Source organism: Oryctolagus cuniculus, chromosome 17, assembly GCF_051225735.1.
Source record: "Oryctolagus cuniculus isolate XC-2025 breed Fujian yellow rabbit chromosome 17, ASM5122573v1, whole genome shotgun sequence".
Taxonomy (NCBI): Eukaryota; Metazoa; Chordata; class Mammalia; order Lagomorpha; family Leporidae; genus Oryctolagus; species Oryctolagus cuniculus.
Window position 1 is genome coordinate 65,906,317 of NC_142883.1, and position 14,848 is coordinate 65,921,164.

Consider the following 14,848-nt stretch of genomic DNA (forward strand, 5'->3'; position numbering starts at 1 on the left):
AACGCTAAGCTAGTGTTTTACTAGACTTCAATTCTAACAGGAAATTTTTTTAAGTCCTTTCTACCCCTAACTTTGTATTTTGAAAATTTTCAAGACTACAAAAATATCCGAAAGATTGGTGTCATGAATTTACATATTCTTTCACTTAGATTCAACTGTTGCTAACATTTTGCCACATTCACTTTCCACGTGTGTGTCTCTATGCACTTCTTGGACAAACCATTTGAGAATGAGCTGTAGATATGATGACCTTTTCTTGCTAAACCTGAAGTCTGCGTCTCCTAAGAACAAAGGCATTCTCCTGCATATCCACAACACTGTTATCACCCAGTCAGCTTTAACATTAACATCACCGTCTATTGTGGTCCACATGCAGGTGCTCTCAGTTGTCCCAAACATGTCTTGGCTACTTTTAAATCAGGCATTGCATTTTATTTTCATGGCTCTTTAATTTTCTTCAGTTTAGAACTGTTCCTTTTTTGCAGTGTTTCATGGCATTGGGATTTTTGAGGCATTCAAATCAGTTGTTTTACAGCATGTACCTCAATTTGTATTTCTAAGACCAATACTGAATATAATCACCAGGGAACATTTATTTTTTTGAGTGGCTAAGATTTTTTTTTAAAAAAGTTTTATTTATTTGAAAGGCAGAGTGATGGTTGGGTGGAGGAGAGAAAGGAGAGAGAGAGAGAATGAGTGGAGGGAGAGGGAGAGGGAGAGAGAGAGAATATGAATGATATAAATGAATGTGAATAAATCTTCCAGCCACTGGTTCATGCCCCAAATGGCCACTGCAGCTGGGGTTGGGCTGGGTTGAAGTCAGGAGCCAGGATCCAGGAGCCAGGAACTATATTCAGGTCTCTCCTGGGTGGCAGGGGGCAAGCACTTTGGTCATCCTGTGCTGCTTTCCCAGGTTCATTAGCAAGGAGCTGGATGGGAAGTGGAGCAGCTGGGACTTGAACTGGCACTCCCATATGGGATGCCAGCATCACAGACAACTTCACCTTATGCCACAACACCAGCCCCACTAGGGACCATTTCTGGCAGGAACACTGCATCTTGCATAGAGAATGTTGTAGTTTTGCTGCTTACTAAAATGGATGCACTAGGGATAATGTCAGTGATAAAATATTTATTTTTTAGAAGATTTTTATTTATTTGAGAGGTAGAGTTACAAACACAGAAAGGGAGAGACAGAGACAAAGGTCTTCCATCTTAAGCTGGTTCACGTCCCAAATGGCCTCAATGGCCAGAGCTGGGCCAATCTGAAGCCAGGAGCCAGGAGCTTCTTCCGGGTCTCCCATGCAGGTGCAGAGGCTCAAGCACTTAGGTCATCTACTGCTTTCCCAGGCCATAGCAGAGAGATGGATCAGAAAAGGAGAAGCCAGGACTGGATCCGGTGCCCATATGGGATGCTGGCACCGCAGGTGGAGACAGCCCACTATACCACAGCGCTGGGCCCCAAATCATTAATTTTAAAAATATTGGCAAATCTGGGACAGCACCATGGTGCAGTAGGTTAGTCCTTCACCTGCAGCGCCTGCATCTCATATAGGCGCTGGTTCTAGTGCCAGCTGCTCTGCTTTTGATCTAGCTCTCTGCCATGGCCTGAGAAAGCAGTGGAAGATGGCCCCAGTCCTTGGGCCCCTGCACCCATGTGAGAGACTGGGAAGAAGCACCTGGCTCCTGGTTTCGATCAGTGCAGCTCCAGCCATTGTGGCCATTTGGGTAGTGAACCATCGGAAGGCTTTTCTCTCTGTGTCTCTCTCTCACTGTCTATAACTCTTATCTGTCAAATAAATAAATAAAATTTTAAAAAATATTGGAAAATCTTTTGAAATTGCTAATGACCTGAGGTATAACTTATTCTTACTAGATAATATTTAAGTATTAAAGACCATTGCACATTAATATGCAATAAAGGGGCCAGCGCTGTGCTGTAGCAGGTTAAGCCTTCACCTGCAGTGTCAGCATCCCTTATAGGCACTGGTTCAAGTCCCAGCTGCTCCGCTTCTGGTCCAGCTCCCTGCTAATGCACTTGGGAAAGCAGCAGAGGATGGCCCAAGTGCTTGGGCTCCTGCTCCCACATGATTCAGAATAAGCTCCGACTCCTGACTTTGGCCTGGCCAAGCCCTGGCTGTTGTGGTCTTTTGAGCTAGGAACCAGCAGATGGAAGATCTTTCTCTCTCTGTGTATTTCTGTCTTTCTTTTTTTTTTCTTTTTTTAACTTTTATTTAATGAATATAAATTTCCAAAGTACAGCTTATGGATTACAATGGCTTCCCCCCCCCATAACTTCCCTCCCACCCGCAACCCTCCCCTTTCCCTCTCCCTCCCCCCTTCCATTCACATCAAGATTCATTTTCAATTCTCTTTATATACAGAAGATCAGTTTAGCATATATTAAGTAAAGATTTCAACAGTTTGCACCCACATAGAAACATACCAGGGGATTCCAATTCAATCCCATCAAGGTGGCATGTACCAATGCCATCTCACTAGTCCCGGTGATCAATTTCTGTTCAAATTGATCATAATGATAGGACTAATAGCCAAAGGGAGCACATAAACAAGACTAGTGTCTGCAAATACTAGCTGATAGAATAAAAAAGGGAGAGAACGATCCAGCATGGGAAGCGAGATACACAGCAGACCCATAGAACGGCAGATGTCCTAAACAGCACTCTGGCCTCAGAATCAGCCCTTAAGGCACGCAGATCTGGCTGAAAAGCCCATGAGAGTATTTTAGGCATGGAAAGCCAAAGCACTCTGGCAAAAATAAAAAAAAAACCTACATGTATTTCTGCCTTTCGAATAAATAAGTAAGTCTTTAAGAATGCATTAAGGACCATCGCCTATGAGTCATGACACAAATGAGCTGGCCTGCTTTGTCTAAACTCCTGAGGACTTCCAATAATGAACTCCAGTGTAACAATTGCTTTCAGGTTTTTATAGCCTTGGTTGCACATGGCTCCAGAAAATGCTAGCACTTTTCCTGTCCACTGATGGTCAAGTATGAAAAAAGCAGCTAGAACACCACAGCCTTGGCTAACTGAGAAAGCTTGTTGATGATGAGAGCTTTGACTATTTGGAGAGGAAGGCCTCTCACTGACCTGGGAGGATCCACTGTGGCAGATGCTGCCCAAGGTTGAGGAAGAGGAGGCTAGAGCAGAAACCAGTGGACTTGATGATGTGGGAAAGTTAGTCAAGGAGGTGATCTGACAGAAGTGATTAGGGCAGGGTATGCTGTGAGAGGGCTTTCCCCATTCTTATCTTGTGGAGTCCGCTCAACTAGCCTTATCATAGTTTCTGTTTAGCTTGTCCAATTGGCAGGGGGGAGGTCACAATGGAAGTTGCAGTGAGTTTATGGTAAAATGTCAGAATAGGGCTCTAAGGAAATCCTTTTTAAAACTTCAAAACTTGAGATACTTCAAACTCTGCATGAAAATTAACTAGAAAGGATCATGGACCTAAATGTAACTCTACAGTTTCTACAAGAAAACAGGAGAAAATCTCTGTAACTTTAGATTAGACAATGGGTTATTTGAAAGATTTTTTCAGGAAAGGCAGAATAAAAGGACAAACCATACAAGATAAAAAGTTGCTATAGGTTCACCAACATTAAAAAAAATTAACTTCTACTCTTCAGAAGATACAATTAATAGAGTGGAAGGATAACTTACAACCAGAGAGAAGGTATTTACTAAACATACATCTGAGAGAAAGTACTCATACCCAGAGCATATAAAACACTCTTAAAACTCCCTAAGATTACCATCAAATTACTACATGGGAACAGATTGAATAGACACTTGGTAAAGATATTTGCACAACAGTATCGTCAGTCATTAGAGTAGTGCAAGTTTAAACTGCAGTGAGTGTACCCAAGGTGCCAGCGTTAGGATGACTGAGTCCCGCATTTGAGCACTTGCATTTGATTCTTCACTCTGGTTCCTGATTCCAGCTTCCTGCTAATATAGTTCTTCTGCCTTTCTTTGGCTTGAGTAATTGGGGTTCCTGCCACCTAAGTGAGAGGTCTCGGTTGAATTCCCAGCTGTCAATTCCAGCTTCAGCCCAGTGCTGGTCATGGTGGGCATTTGGTGAGAGAACTGATTGACTCTCAAGTAACTATTTTTAAATACTAAAAAAATATAGAGATTCCACTATATATCTACTAGCATAAAAGCTACATTAAAAAAGTTTTATTTTTTAACTTATTTGAAAGAACGAGAGAGAGAGAGAGAGAGAGATTGATTGATTGACCTTCCATCTGCTGGTTCACTTCCCCAAATGCTGGTAACAGCCAGGGTTGGGCCAGGACTATGCCAAGGATATAGGTCTCAGTGTGTGGGTCTCCTACATGGGTGGCAGAGACCAGAATACTCGAGTTACCATTGGCTACCTCCCAGGGTGCACATTAGCTGGAAGCAGAGTAGCTGGGACTCAAACTGGGCACTCTGATATGGGATGCAGGCATCCCAAGTGCTATCTTTTTATTTATTTATTTATTTGACAGGTGGAGTTAGAGAGACAGAGAGAAAGGTCTTCCTTCCATTGGTTCACCCCCCAACCTCCCCCCAAATGGCTGCTACCGCCGGAGCTGCGCTGAACTGAAGCCAGGAGCCAGGTGCTTCCTCCTGGTCTCCCATGCGGGTGCAGGGCCCAAGCACTTGGGCCATCCTCCACTGCCTTTCCAGGCCACAGCAGAGAGCTGGACTGGAAGAGGAGCAGCCGGGACTAGAACCCGGTGCCCATATGGGATGCCGGTGCCACAGGTGGAGGATTAGCCAAGTGAGTCACGGTGCCAGCCCCCCAAGTGGTATCTTAATGCTGTGCCACAACGTCCAGTTTCTAAATGTTTGTTTAAAAAGTTGAAATCTGAGGACTGGGACAACACATGTTGCAAGTGCCACTCTCGAACATTGTTGGTGAGAGTGCAGACTGCAGCAGCTACTTGGCAAACAGTTTAGCTGTGTGTTAAACAGTTAAATATACACTTAGTAGGTAATGCACTTTCCTACCCCTAGATATTTACACCAAAGAAATGAAGACACATATTCACACACAGACCTGCATGTGAGTGCTGCTAGCGGCTTTATTTATAATTGCAAAAAGTTGGAAAACACAGTTCTATATAAACTGATGAAATGGATAAACAAACTGGTGTAACTACACAATTGGAATATTACTCAGCAATAGGTAGAGGCAGCAACATGAATAGTAGTTTAATCTCTAAAGGATTATGCTGAGTAAAAGGAGCCAGACACAAGAGGCTACACTTACTACATGATTTTGCTTATAAGACTCTGTGGAAAGAAAAACTACAAGAATAGAAACAGGGTGAGTGGTTTGAGGGCCTGGGTCTGGGGATGGGAGCAGATGATCGATTGGAAAGGACCATGAGGGACCTTTTTGGGTTGATAGAAATGTTCTACATCCGGAATTTGGTGGTGGTTACATAACCACGTGTTTGCCAAAACTCAGCAAACTTTACAGTGTGAATTGAAATACATAAAAATTATACCTCCATAAGCCTGACTTAAGAAAACAAGTCTACAGACTTACATGGAAATAAACCTAAGAAAAAGATAACTTACAGGTTTTCCAATTGGAGAGTCATCATGAGGATGTTCTCAACTGTGGTAAGTGGTACTTGTGTTGTTCCCAAGTCTCTGAAGGAGAAAGCCCAAACATTCATGGTGTGGACCTCAATAAAAAGATCTGTCCTTAAAAAGGTTGTTTCAGGAAGATGTGGTTACATCAGTTTTGGCTTCTCTATAAAGCAAGACAGCTCAAGAGTTTGTCATGGAGACCGTTCCAGAAAGCCCTGGTTGAAATGACTTTACTATTTGCATCATCAGATTAATGACCTTGGCATTGAAGAGTAGAACCTACACCTTTTTCTGCCATTGTCTTATTTTTCATTTTATACTACACTGACCTCTTTTAATTCTTATTTTTTTCTTTAAAAAATTTACATCTATACCTCTTTGCTTGGGATAAATGGTATTCCTAACATGTATTTGCATGTAACACTGTCTCGCCCTGCCAGCTGTCTTTCCCATGATAAATTCTTTCTCAGTTCTTGCCTCAGTCAATAACTTTTTTTCAGTAACCTAATTTATTTTTTTTCAGTAATCTAATTTAAAATCATGACTTTTTAGCCTCAATCTCAAATATTTGATGTTTGATGAAAATAAAAAAGGATTAGTTTAATACTTACAGATATTTTAATGCTGGCAGTTTAAAAAGATACGAATCTTCAACATTTGTCAGAGGATTACGATTGAGATTTCTGAAAAATGCAATGGAATTAAAGTTATCGGCCTTTCAATAAGCACAAGATTGTATGAGAAATTATATTCTTTTTTGTGTAGACATTTTAGGCTTAAAATTACTTTCTGTGTACTTATAAATCACCCTTAGAATTCAAAAAGCACTTGTTCTTTGGGAACTACCTATGTCTCTTAGAGGATGAATGGAGAAGAGAAAGAGAAAGAGAAAAGATACAAAAAAATGCATAATAAACAAAAAATATGCAAAAGAACTTTTTAGGTGAAAAGCCTTAGAAGTGGAGCCAGTGTTTTGCCTAGCAATTAACAACCAGATTGGGATACCTACGTCTCAAATCAGATGCCTGGGTTTGATTCCCAGTTCCATCTTCTAATTGCAACTTCCTGTTAATGCAGACCCTGGGAGGCAGTGGTGATGGCTCAATTGGTTGAGTTTCTGCTGCCTACTTGGAGACGTGGACTGGTTTCTGGTTCCCAGCTTCAGCCTGGGCCTGGCCTAGCCTCGCCCGAGCCATTGCAGGTATTTGGGAAATGAACTAGTGGATGGGAGCTGTCTGTGTCTTAAAAAAGAAAGACGTATAGAAGTGACAACACTGATAGGGAAGCCCTTTTTTGTGTAGGAAACACTAATCCTGTGTTCTCCATAATTCAAGGTGCTTGCCTTTCATCTTTAGAAATTTTAAACAAGCCATGACTTAATTCATTTAGTTGATGGAAAAAGAACCCACGTCAAAGCCATACTCTTGTCACGTTCTTCCACTGGTGTTCTCATTTCACATCACACATCTTCACATCACATCACATCACATCACATCACACCACATCATCACGTCACATCACGTCACATTGCATCACATCACATCACAGTCTTTGTTACGTTGCTTGTCATCACCTGTTGGCCTGTCAGTCTCCTGGCCTGTAGCTCCTTGAGGGCAGGGATATTGTTATTGTCTTTGTTATGCCTGTGTGTGGCATAGTGCCTGAAATTTGCTGCATGGTTAATAAATATTTGTTGAGTAAAGAAATCACATTTTGTTTCCATACCAATACAATGAATAAATTCATGTTGTGGGAAATTTCATTCCTAAATGTCGTAATAGATTTTTAAATTTTTTAAAGCAAGCAAACAAAAACAAAAACAGGTAAAAAAAAACTGCCTTTAGTTTAACTCTACTCAAAAACATACTGTACTGTTACAGACTGTGAAAATAATAATTCTTACAGATGATATTGATTGGGCTGCCAAGCATCTGTGTTCAGCATTCAACACTGGATGTTCCCAATAACCTCTGTGATAGGTATTGTACCCCAGTAGCCTATTGTGATATATATTGTGCTGGGTCACAGAGGCTGTGTAACTTGTTGTAGGTCACTGCACTTGTAAGAAGCAAAGCTGGAGCTTGAGCTCAGTCCTGCCCCAGACTGTGTCTAATATGTGTGCAGAAAAGGGTCCAAATATTTGTCACTTTAATCTGAAGCTTGAGATGACTAAATATAGAAGTACTTTGAAAATTTCATCAACCTTCTCAGGATAGCGCTCATGAAAATTAGTTTCTCTTTTTATTCCTTTTCCCTAATCTTATCCCATGATTAGATATTTAGCTCAGAGTCATTGAGACTAGAGATTTAAAAGCATGTTGTAGGTGACATCAGTGGAAACCTATGTAAACAGTGGAGTGAGAACATTTGAAAATTTATCCCTTCATAAAGGGAACAACAAAATGGTAAAAGTGGTCAGAATCAAGTTTTTGATAATTCTGGAAATTTAACCAAAGGCTTGCAGCCACCTGTGGGGCATTTACTCAAGAAAATTGGCTGACTTTCTGTAAGAATAGTGAGATTTGTGTGGGTTTTGTGTATTTAACTTGCCCTAGACAGTTCCTCCCTGGCAAGCTCAGTGTTAGCCTTAAAAATAGGCTTGGCAGCTTATGACAAGAGCCTCGGGTGATGACTGACATAAATAAGAGTGTCAATTGTTAAATCAACAACAGGAGTCACTGTGCACTTACTCCCCATGTAGGATCTCTGTCCTTAATATGTGCTACTATGTGAATTAATGGTATAACTAGTACTCAAACAGTACTTTATACTTTGTGTTTCTGTGTGGGTGCAAACTGCTGAAATCTTTACTTAGTATATACTAAGTTGATCTTCTGTATATAAAGATAATTGAGAATGAATCTTGATGAAGAATGGGATGAGAAAGGGAATGGGAGATGGGATGATTGCAGGTGGGAGGGAGGTTATTGGGGGGGAAAGCCACTACAATCCAGGAGTTGTACATTGGAAATGTATATTTATTAAATAAAAGTTAAAAAAAAGAAACATCTGCTTTAGGAATAGACTGATGTCTTAGCAATATTTGGGTTTAGGTTTTTGGATTGTGGATTAATTTTATTTTTAATTTGTTGCTTCTCAAATTTTTTTTAAATTATGAGATGTATTACTTGCATACTCAAAGTCATATGTAACCACATGACTATTGGATAATGTTTGAACTTTGTCTAAGTTATTTTGTCTACATTTGAATCAAATCAGGAATTATAATGAGAAAAGAGAAGTATGTGTAAAATGAGCAACAACAACAAAAAAAACCTCAAACTCTCAAAAAAAAAATAGCCTGTATGCCCAGTATCAGAGAGAGTGAGGGAGAGAGAGGGAGAGGGATAGAGGGACAGAGGGAGAGAGGGAGACAATGAGGGAGGGAGGGAGGGAGAGAGGGAGAGGGAGAGGGAGAGAGAGAGAGAGAGAGAGAGAGAGAATGAATGGAGATGAGCATGCAGAATGAAGCTGAGCTCCTCCAAAGTGCATCCCAGTGAGCTATCAGAATCTTGGGCCATCTTCCACTGCTTTCCCAGGCCATAGCAGAGAGCTGGATTGGAAGTGGAGCATCCAGGTCTCAAACCGGCACCCATATGGGATGCTGGCACTTCAGGCCAGGGCATTAACCTGCTGTGCCACAGCACCAGCCGTGTCGCTGACTTTCAAATAAATGAATAAATCTTAAAGAAAAAAGTAAAAGAACAAAAAAACCCTAAAGCCAATGAAGAGAATACTTTAAGAGAAGCATACGGTGCAGAGGAAGAATTACCTTAAGAGAAAAGAAGACCTCTTGCTACACAGATGAGAATATGGTGCAGATGAAAAGATTATGAGAAGAAAAGTGTAATAGTTGCAGGAAGTGACAATGTGAAAACTTGTGAACCCTTACAAAACACCCCAAAGGGCAGACCTGAGTTGTTCTCTTCATCTGTAAGGTTTATGCCTCTCTCTGAGTTTGGGGAGATGCTGTTTGGATTCCAGGACACACCACAGAGGGAGGACTGTGCCAGCAGTGTGCAAATGCAGGTGTATCCACAGCTTGCCTGAAGGAGGCGATGCCCATGGCTGACCTTCAGTGTACGACCACACCCAGCTCACCTACAGTGTCAGCAGTGGGGTGAATATCCGAGGAGGGAGAAAGCCTGGACTCTCCTCCTAGTCACCCACAGTGCTTGTGAGTAACAGACGAGTGAGCATGTGGGTGTGCTCTGTCTGGGTAAGGGAGCCCCTCTCTACACTCTAGAGTCCTTCCACTACTAAACTATGAAACTTGTATTGTGAGGACCAATGAAGTGACTAAAACAATTTTTAGAAAGAAGCCAATGAGTTAAGATTTAATGCACATGAATGAAGCAGAAGAAATAAAGTATACTTAATGTTTAGAATTATCAATTACTGGTGATTTTCCATAATATATTTCATTTCTGATTTCACTGAAAGATTTGATGAGTATTAATATTTGAAGAGAGTTATGTCACTGGTAAGCTCTTGGCATGTCTTTGAGGTAGATTTCAGATTCACAATAGACTGATCCTACCACACTGCTGTTATACACAGAGGCTTCATTCAGAAGAATGTTTACTGGGCTGCATGTAGTACGTGCAAAGTAACGGTGAATGCAGATTTTGCTGAGCGTGAGCTTAACCTAATTTGGGGAATCCCTTATAATGAAACATGCAGAATTATGAATATAAAAATTGCTCCAGCCCCTCCCAGGACCTTGGAAGGGGCACGTGCAAGTGTAAAGCCTTGAAGCTTAGACTCCAGTTCATGATGAATCCAGCTCAGCTGGAACTCTTTTCTGGACTGTGTAATGCAGTGAACAGCATTGTTTTCACTTTAAAAACCCTCATCTTTGGTCATAAGATCACTGGTGTCTTCCTGGGGCAACGGTGATACCAAAAGTTTCCTTGAAGCAGATTTGCTTTGTCTAATAAAAGAATATGTCCCCAAATAAAGGAGACCAGCTCCCAACACACACTTGGTTTATTACAGCCATTGTGCCAATTTTTGAAGCAACCACGAGTTAGATATGTTCAGATCGCATGATAAGAGAATTAGTTTCCAATACCAGCTAGCTCTGGTTTTTGCATCACCATGAAGCAAATGCTTTTTTTCTTTGGCTTAAGATGGACACAGAATCTTGAGATAAATGAACTGGTGCCTCGTGCACTGTGCGCCATCCCTAGCTCTGCTCCTACTTTTTCAGCTCCTCTCTCTGGCCTTGCTGCACAGATGCTAGCATGGCTGTCACTCATTTTCCCATCAATGTCCAACTTCCCCCTGCTGGCATGAAAGTCTCTGGAGACAAAGCTTCTGTCCTGTTCCAGTTTGTACCCCCAGCACTTAATACAGCACCTGGCACTCGGTGGGCCTGGCACTCAGTGAATGTTCTTAAATGAATTCATTACTTTTCATCCACTGTGATTCCACAGATTTTCTCCCTGTGTTGTCTACAGAAAACTGTACTGGAACTCAGCCCCTTAGGAGGGAATCTAATGGAATGATATATGTTGAGGCCATTTTTACTGATGCTACCAAAACCACTTGGTGTTGGGGCTCCAGGAACCAGCTCCCCAGTGTATGGATATAGGAAAAACAGACTCTCAGTGTTCTTCCCCAAGATCTGCAGGCACTGTTGGTCCATCCTCCACACATCCTAAAACCTTCCCTCATAACCAGAATGGTTATGAGTGGGATTCTGAACTACAGAACAGGTGGATAGTCTTTCAACATCAGGTTTAGTGGAGAATCTGTATCTTGAATCTAAAATTCCCTTGGGCCATTGAACATCACAGAATTGTTGAGTTGAAAGTGAATAAAACTCACTTTCTGTTGCAGTTTAGTCAGGACAAAATATGTGGGATTAGGCTAGAGCAGTGTATTTTCTTATTTTTTTAACACTACAGTTTAACATATATGCCACTTCTTCCTATTTCAAAAGTTATTAGTATCCACAGATAATTTATAAATTGAGAGCTAAATACATTTTGGAAAAAGCTTATGATCTGGGTGGGTGATGGGGAGAGATGTGCCCTTTGGCTGGGTCCCAGGAATTATTTTTGCATTAGGATTTAAAAGCAGGTAACCCTGAGAAAGCACCAGAACCTTTTTCTCCCAGAGTACTTTGTGTTAGATTTTTGGAAAAAAAAATGGAAATGAAGACCTTCTTTGCAGAGTTTATATACAGGGCTTAATACGCAGATAAGCATAACTATATACAATTTTTATACACAAATTGTTTTTAAATATGTATTCATCATCTATTGCACTTACACATTGTGCAAAAACTGCATTCCATGCCACGCCTGAAATGTCCCAAAGCTCAGTTCTGTCAGTAAATTGCAACCAAGATTTCTACAAAAAAAGACACGAGTGAAAGAGAATGAAGAAGAAAAAAGAAATATTTTCAGAATACTCTTCTTTCAGGAGTGATTCTAATTTTTATAGATGAAACAATACTTCCACATTTTATCTACACACTAAAGAATTTACTGGTACTGGAAGATTTGGTTTCTGAATTATACTTGCACATTTACATTAAATTTCATCATATTATTTTCATATTACATGACATACTTGTACTGTGTGATCTTTACTTCTCTGGAACAGAGTTTCACAACTTGAATGCTATTGACATTTTGGACTCGATAATGCTTTTCTTGTGGAGGTTTGTCCTGTACATAGTAAGTGGCTTAGCAGCAGGCTGGGCTTAGCTCACGCAGTGTCAGCAGCACGTGCAGGGCTGCAAGCTGTTACCTGAATGCAAAATCATGTTGGCTGAGAAGCCCTGCTCTGTGGGATTCACTCTGACCTTTGTACCTGATAGTATTTTTGCTAGAGAGGAAAAGGACCTGTTACAGAATTTTAGCAACCTTCTACTACAAATGTAAAGTAGAATCTTAACCCTATTTCAAGGTGAACAGTGAAGATTTATTAAAATTCCAAATGTGATGAAATTGTAACTTACATAGACTGCAAAAAAGGGAGTGACTCAAATGCACGTCTTTCGATAAACTCTATTTTATTGCAGGATAAATCTCTAGGAAAAGGAAAACATTGCCTTGGTTAGCTATTACCTATATAGTCAGTGGGGATAATAAAATTTGCATTTGATAATGTTGGATATGCAGTTTTTACCTAAACTGTAAAGCTTTGGACTTGTATTTGACCCTCTGGAGATACTACCCCTTCTTACAACCTGTCCTAATAGTCTCACTGTTAGAACCTTCATCAATGACATACACAACTATAAATCTTGATAGATTGTGGTGGTAAACTTTCCTGAGTGCAGAATTGATTAGATGAACTTTCATAGTCTTCATCCATTTGAAACAAGGAGCAAAGCTGTCATCTCCATTTTTAATGTCTAATATTCCAAAGAATACTCACATTTTCACATCTTTCCTGGTTTAGTCCTAGTTTTCTAACTTCATTCAATACCAGAAAAAAAGATGCCCTTTTGAATCATTTGAAATGAAATTGGTTCTCTAATTAATTCATTATTTTGAACTGATTCAGAATTACACTTACTGTCATACTAAAGGAAATTTATTTGTTGCTTGTTGCTTGATAGTCCATGAAAGCCATGATAGAACCGTCAGAAAACAGCACGACACTGGATTCCCACTCGAAAACACTCTTGGTGGTAGAGGACTCTTTTACGTCCACTTATTACAATTTGACCCTCACTTTTCACCTGCAGCTCATCTGTTGGTGGCTCCATCTCTAGAATCTCCTTCTCTCACCTGTCCCACCCACAGTCACCAGTGGGACTTGCCCTAAGTGACTCTCCAAGGCCAACATCACTAGGTGCTTACAGAAGAGGCAGATTCTCAGCCCTGTTCTAGACCGACTCAGGCAGTTACTGTGGGGGTAGTGTTCAGAGCCCCAGGTAACTGTGGTGCAAGCTCAAGTCTGTTTTAGAGCACTGCTGTGACAGCATGGTTCCCCGTGGTGACTCTTGCTCAGCATTCAAAGGCCTGGAAGACCTGGCTTCACCCTCCAGCTTTCCCTGCATCTCTGTGCCTCAGAAGCTTCCATGTTTTCCCTTTCTCCCACGATATTCTCTCCAAGACGTCTGATGATGCCCACTGCCCCCTTGGAAGTCCTGTTCAACTGGCATTGCTCCCTGGTTCCATCGTCCCTGACCCAGCCCAAAGTCTTCTCCCTCGTCTGGACTCTATATCCATTTCTTTTGATATCGTTACTTGTGCCTTCCATTTCCCCAGAGCATAAACTTCTTGAAAGCATGGATTTGGCCTTGCTCATCTACATTGCCCACTATGTTTAAAACTGACTCATGGAAATGACTCAGGTGTTTATTAAATGAAGGAATGGTTGAGTAGGTAGAAGAAGGAAAAGTGAATTTTTAAAAAGCAGTGTGGTTTTATTATTCCCTGGTCCCTCTGCAGCACTCTGTCAGCTACATAGTGCTTCTTGGGTATTGGTTTGAGCTTGTGTATTTGTTTCCCCTGCAAGATTGTGAGCTCTTGGGAAGGTGGGATCCTGTCTTACTCATTTATGTGTCTCCAGTACTAGGCAAAGTGTTTGGCTTTCTCTTTCAGCTTTAAACAATTGATTGGCATTTTGAAAATGAAGTGAATACATATGCTAGCATAAACTAATTAGGCTACAAAGGATTTTCCAGCAGAAACAATGAAGGGCCTATTCTACCAGCAGTAGTCTCATTTGTTTTTCTCCAAACCATGTTTGCAAGGTTCCGGAGCCCAGATGGGAAAGGTGCTCAAGAGGAACCATGCAGATGTGGTTGTCCCCGTATGGCCTAGAAGTTCTGATCATCATTCAAAGGAGTGTTGTGAGTATCACATGCTGCTATGTTCCTTAAGCCTTGTACTTTTGAGACAAGAATCTATTTGCTGAAGAGGCCCAGTAATTAGCCTAATAAGGATTAATGATGTGCACTTCCCAATATTATGTAGCCATTGTTTTAATTATCTATTTCCAACATGGGTATAATAGTACCTTAATTGAAATAAGAGAGGGAAGAGATGTATAATTTGGGGCATGCTCGGGCTGACTTGCCCCAATTGGTAGAGTTGGAAACATACCAGGGGATTCCAATTCAATCCCATCAAGGTGGCATGTGCCAATGCCATCTCACTATTCCAAGTGATCAATTTCAGTTCACAATTGATCATAATGAAAGGACTAAGAGTCAAAGGGATCACATAAACAAGTCAAGTGCCTGCTAATATTAACTGATGGAATAA

At 40.9% G+C, this 14,848-nt stretch overlaps 1 protein-coding gene across 1 annotated transcript in view; it reads right to left on the reverse strand.

The window, feature by feature from the left end:
• Window positions 1-14,848, reverse strand: part of LOC149121313 (leucine-rich repeat-containing protein 37A2-like) — a 43,016-nt gene that overhangs the window by 19,951 nt on the left and 8,217 nt on the right. Inside the window, 4 exon segments of the mRNA XM_089317025.1 lie at window positions 5,598-5,672; window positions 6,224-6,295; window positions 11,892-11,972; window positions 12,586-12,657. Of these exon segments, the coding sequence (XP_089173151.1) occupies window positions 5,598-5,672; window positions 6,224-6,295; window positions 11,892-11,972; window positions 12,586-12,657 (300 nt within the window).